Raw genomic sequence first — 5435 nt, forward strand, 5'->3', positions numbered from 1 at the left:
CTTGACAACCGATGTTGGTGTGTTTATGTCACCGAAACTTAGTAGTTCGGCAAAGACACCGGTAGAATAAATCCAGGAGTCGATTTCTTCGATTAAATGCGATGCTCCAGCATGGCCGCAGTCAAATGACTGAAATGTGTAAAAGAATACACACACACACACACACACACACACACACACATTCATATACATTTGTGTGTAGGCCGTGTATCAGTGCGTTAGATAAAAACACCACGGAGTCCATAATTATTGATTTACATCGATGTCTATTTATCAGCTAGATTTGCCGGCTGGTAATCAGATTCCGATAATATATATGTACGTCAACGTTATATCGATATAATCAAATAAAACCTTTGAAGGCAGTTCTCCAGCATAACAGCAACCGAAAAGGATCGAACTAGTACATGAATATTTTAAATATTCAAATGGCTGAAAGATACTCATAAAAAAATCAAAAGAAAGCGGCGAGCCGGGCGAAATGTTTAGCGGTATTTCGTCTGCCTCTACGTTCTGAGTTCAAATTCCACGAGGTCAACTTTACCTTTCGTAGTTTCGGACTTATTCTTTGTAAGACTATTACTTATTCTATCGGTTTATTTTGCCGAACCACTAAGTTACTGAGACGTAAACACACCAACATCTGTTGTCAAGCGATGTTCGGGAGACTAACACAGACACACAAACATATACACACATACACACACACACACACATATATATATATATATATAGAGAGAGAGAGAGAGAGAGAGAGACAAAAAGAGGGAGAAAGAGCAGTTAAGCCAACTCCATGCGTGTTGAATAGCTGTTGTTTTTAAAAAATAAAAACAAACGGACTTTTCTCCTTGGTACGAAAATGATGTAAGGCGGGCGAGATAAATGAAATTATTTTTATTAGTTACTGTGGTCAATGGAAAATTAGTTTCACGTTTAATGTACAAACTAAATAAATCAATTTTAAAAATTAATTTAAGTACATTTTACGATCTTCAGTTGTATATACCGTATATATATATATATAAATTAAAAACGTAAAATTAAAACAGAACACAAAGGATTCCGCGGTACACGTGTTTCAAGCTTTATACACAAACAGTCGTTGCATCATTATATAAGTATATAATTGATAGACAGGATAGTTTAAAGCTATCTTCAGCCGCAAATATATTCTTTCCCAAGATTATATCACAAAGAAGAAATCACAAAAAAGAAATCACAAAGAAAAAAGAAAATATACACAACGGACTTCTTTCAGTTTCCGTCTACCAAATCTATTCACAAGGCTTTGGTCGACCCGAGGCTATAGTGGACACTTGCCCAAGGTGCCACGCTGTGGGACTGAATCCAGAACCATGTGGTTGGTAAGCAAGCTACTTACCACACAGTCACATATATAATTAATTTTAAAAAAGAAACGAAGGAATAAGACAAGAAAAAAAACAACAACGCGAGCACGTAGCACATGCAAAGTATTAATACACACACACACACACACACACACACACATGACAGAAGTAAATAGATACCCTTATAATCATTAAAATTTATTTACGTCTCAAATTATACATTAAAATTATTTATTGCTATAATGTGAATATTTAATATTTAGTTAACATACCCTTTACATTTTTCAATGCAAGACGCTATTAGGCATGTTACTGAGCAGATGACGAATATTCTCCTAAGGATCAATTATCTAATAACTAAATAAATCAATTTTAAAAATTAATTTAAGTACATTTTACGATCTTCAGTTGTATATACCGTATATATAATATATATTGGAAGGTTTGGAGGTGATGTACAGGAATTATATTATAGAAAAAAAATTAAGGTACTCAGAAATCTGGATGGTTGTACATTTACAGATTTGTATTAATGTCACATGTTTTATAAATTAAATAAAGCGTTTTTCACCTAATCGTGTAGGATTTTCAAATATATATAATATATATATACGGACAATTATCAAATAACTACGCTCTTTGGAGATGGCAGGTATGGAAGAAATGGCGATATGCATGTCCCTTCTATTTTTTAATTATTATAAGTCTTCCACTGTACATGGAGCTTTGACGGCCGATATTGATTTGTTCACATTTCCGTAACATAACGATTCGGCATAAGATAATGATAGAATAAGTATCAGATTTAATAAATTAAGGACTGAGCACAGTTTGTTCGACTGAACAGTTTTTATTCATTTTCATTTTTCTTGTTTATTTTCAGGTTTTTTGTACGAAGTGTACGAAAGTTATACGATTCTCTTCTGCGTTGTTGGCACGTGTTACGTGACAGCTTCTGTATGTTCGTTCGCTCTCTGTCTTCAAGTATGTTGTAACAGGAAGAAACGTTCCCGGAGAGAGTCACTTAAAATTCCAAGCCACGATAGTGACGAAGAAAGTGAAGTCAATGCCGAGATCATTTCTGTCAGAGAAATCGATGACGAGGAATACGTAACAAAAGAAGTGGCGAACTACTCCTGAAAATGCTTAAAAGCCCAAAAAAAATAATAAAATCATCTTACCATTTACGTTAATATAAACTGAAAACATAAGCACTGTATATATATATATATATATGTATGTATGTATATGTATATATGCATTACGATGTACGGACGAGAGAAAGTAGAGTTTATTCGTTCGAATCCTGATGATGCCTTCTGTTGTTTGTTACTCAAAGTGTCTCGCTGTGTCAGCGTGACACCCCTGAGTAGAGATGGAGTGACTCAGCAGTTTAGGTTGAATGTGTATTTGTGTAAGTGAGTGTATGTGTGTTTGTGTGTGTAATCATATGTATGTGTGCTTCTTTGTTTGGTGAGTATGTCTGGGTTCACACATACACAAGCTCGATCATTACAATTTGAAGATGAATATATAGATGTACATTTTTTTTTTTAAAGCAAGAAAAGAGAAGAAAATAGGAGAATATTCTTTATATATCTTGGGTCTATATCCCATCAGAATTAGGACATTCAAATGAATGCATTCGGGAATATTTCTTTTTAATTTAATATGATTCACGAGAAAAGGCTGGTTTCCAACTTACATCATGTTTTATAAAAGGAACCAGTTTACTTGTTTAAAAAGAAAAATATTTTAACAGTTTCGTATTGACCATCCAAGAAAAGACAATGAAATATTTTATTCTTATTTTAACACCGCTCTTCCAATTTACTAGAAAATATTTTTTACCTTTTGCTTTAAATGAACAGTTTTTATATATATACACTTTTTGAAAGACTGATACCTCCAGCTGATAAAAAATATAATAATGGTGCTTCATATATATATATATAATCTTAAAAGCAGCTGTTACTTGAAACTGCAAATATTTAGCTCATTTACCACCACCACCATCACAACCACCGCTATCACCTGGACAATCATCAGGAATAATAAAGGTGACCATCCGGTAGAATCAGTAGAGCGGTGAGTCAAAATGTCTTGCGGGATTTAGTTTTGGATTCTGGGCTCAAGTTTCATCATAGTCGACTGTCTTTTATCCTGCCTTGTGGGTTGGAGAGGGCTCGGTTTAAAAGGGGTGAGTCATACACTGTCGTTTGACTCAATTTCTTTCGATGATTGTCTGGCTATGTCAGAAAATATTGCTTCACTTCTTACGTTGATACAAGGCCACAAATTTGTGAGAGACATTTATAATCGATTGAATCGGCCTCATTTTATGACTGATATTTATTTTAGCAATTCCAAAGGAATGAAAGCACAAACTGATCCTCGCACAGTTTGAACTTAAAATGTTTGAGAGGACCAAAACTAATACTGATTTTTAAGATAGGCACAAGGCTTCAAATGTTAGAGCCGATGCAACGGACAATACGCCTGCCTTACAAATTTTGTGGCTTTGTGCAAATGTAAGCTCTCAAAAGTTTTCTGGGCGTAACTGCAACAGCTAGACTATGCTCACCTTATAAAAATAGCGTCGTGCACAAACAAACAAAAAATAATGTTGTTTCAATACCCAGTTTTAAATATTTCACTTCACTCAGATCGTTATTGCTTTTCTAACAGACATGAACTTCACAACATTCCATTTTTCTTCTCCATAAGCACCAAACTTTGTGTCTTGTCAAACGAAAAAATAATGATCCACTCAAAGTGTTATTAAACAGACCGATATTCTTGACGAACAGAATCCTCAACCCGGTTTTCTATTTCCAGATGGCACCATTTCACTTATTTTGGTCATTCTCTTCGGAAATTCTTCATATAAATTTCCTTAAACATTTCAATCATGAGTTGCTTCAAAAGAGAGTCAACAGCTGGCCGAGCCGATAATGTCGAAACTATCAGCCGAATATCCAATGATTCGTAACTGTCAGCGAAGCTGACAGTGTCACTTACCTGTAAATATGTATCACACATCTGTAAATACGTACCATGGCTTGGTAAAAAGATATAGTACTATATAAATCAACGAGTGTTTTGTTCTCGGCTTAACTCTACGAATGTGTCTGAGGAAGGTAACGACAAAGCTCATCAATTCTGGTCATTGCACCAGACTCTTTTACTTGTCTGGAATCTAGTTCTGAGTACAGATTATGCGTAACCCATTACAGACAACATACATCAGGTGGATAACTTACTCAACGACAACGAATATCTCATTTAACAGAGAAAAAAATGTGGTTATTGCCGTATAACAAACGCTGCTCGTTTTCGATTCTCATTCAATGTTAAAAACTCTTTTTCCTTACGACGCTTATGAAATTGTGAAAAGAACGCTGCAAATTCCCATTTATTTTCCAACAAATCTGAGTTCTTGGTATCTAGATAAAGGAGAACCAATATTTTTTCTCTTTTCTTTTTCTTTTCTCTCGTTGAATGAATACTAAGAAATATGATTAAATGTCTATACTCGATTGAAGCCAATTCATTTCATTTAGGTTGGTAATGCTCTGGAGAAAAACGTAAACGTCACAGAATCACCCACCACGATCATTTTTTTATAAATATGCAGTCAGGTTTTTATGCAAGAAAACACTGTTGTTTTTGATGCTTGTTTTCTTTTTAACCTCTACGTTGTGGGATTGCTTGGGGAATCGTTAAGCATTTAAACAAACTACTTCTTTCCTAAAATACCGAGAACAAAACTAAATGATATTAAAAAATATTGAGAAAAGGCAAATAGTACATCATGACATTGTAGTTGTTGTTGTTTCTGTTGTTGTCTTCTTTTTTGTTTTTGTTTATTATTCAAAAGGTTGGTTACAGATGGCTGAGTCGACAGGATATTTTGATAATAGGTTGAGATGATCAGTGGTTGGTATCCTGTCACAGGCACTGCATTGTGTCTATGGCCTAGAACAGAGGTCGACAAAGTTCAGCAAAAATAAAGATGAAACGATGATCGTACAAGGTTACAGAAACTTAGAAATTGCTCCCTTTTTTTTTTTTTTTTTTTTTTTT

General features: G+C 34.4%; 1 protein-coding gene across 5 annotated transcripts in view; it reads left to right on the forward strand.

The window, feature by feature from the left end:
• The window catches only part of LOC106879369 (monocarboxylate transporter 9), a 79460-nt gene extending 74293 nt beyond the window's left edge, over window positions 1-5167 (forward strand). For all 5 annotated transcript variants that reach the window (XM_014928892.2, XM_052974999.1, XM_014928891.2 and 2 more), the window contains one exon: window positions 2233-5167. In XM_014928892.2, the coding sequence (XP_014784378.1) occupies window positions 2233-2489 (257 nt within the window). In that variant the 3' untranslated portion in view covers window positions 2490-5167. The remainder of the gene's footprint in view (window positions 1-2232) is intronic.
• The last annotated feature ends 268 nt before the right edge of the window (window positions 5168-5435 follow it).

The sequence above is a fragment of the Octopus bimaculoides genome, chromosome 20 (assembly GCF_001194135.2).
Source record: "Octopus bimaculoides isolate UCB-OBI-ISO-001 chromosome 20, ASM119413v2, whole genome shotgun sequence".
Lineage (NCBI taxonomy): Eukaryota > Metazoa > Mollusca > Cephalopoda > Octopoda > Octopodidae > Octopus > Octopus bimaculoides.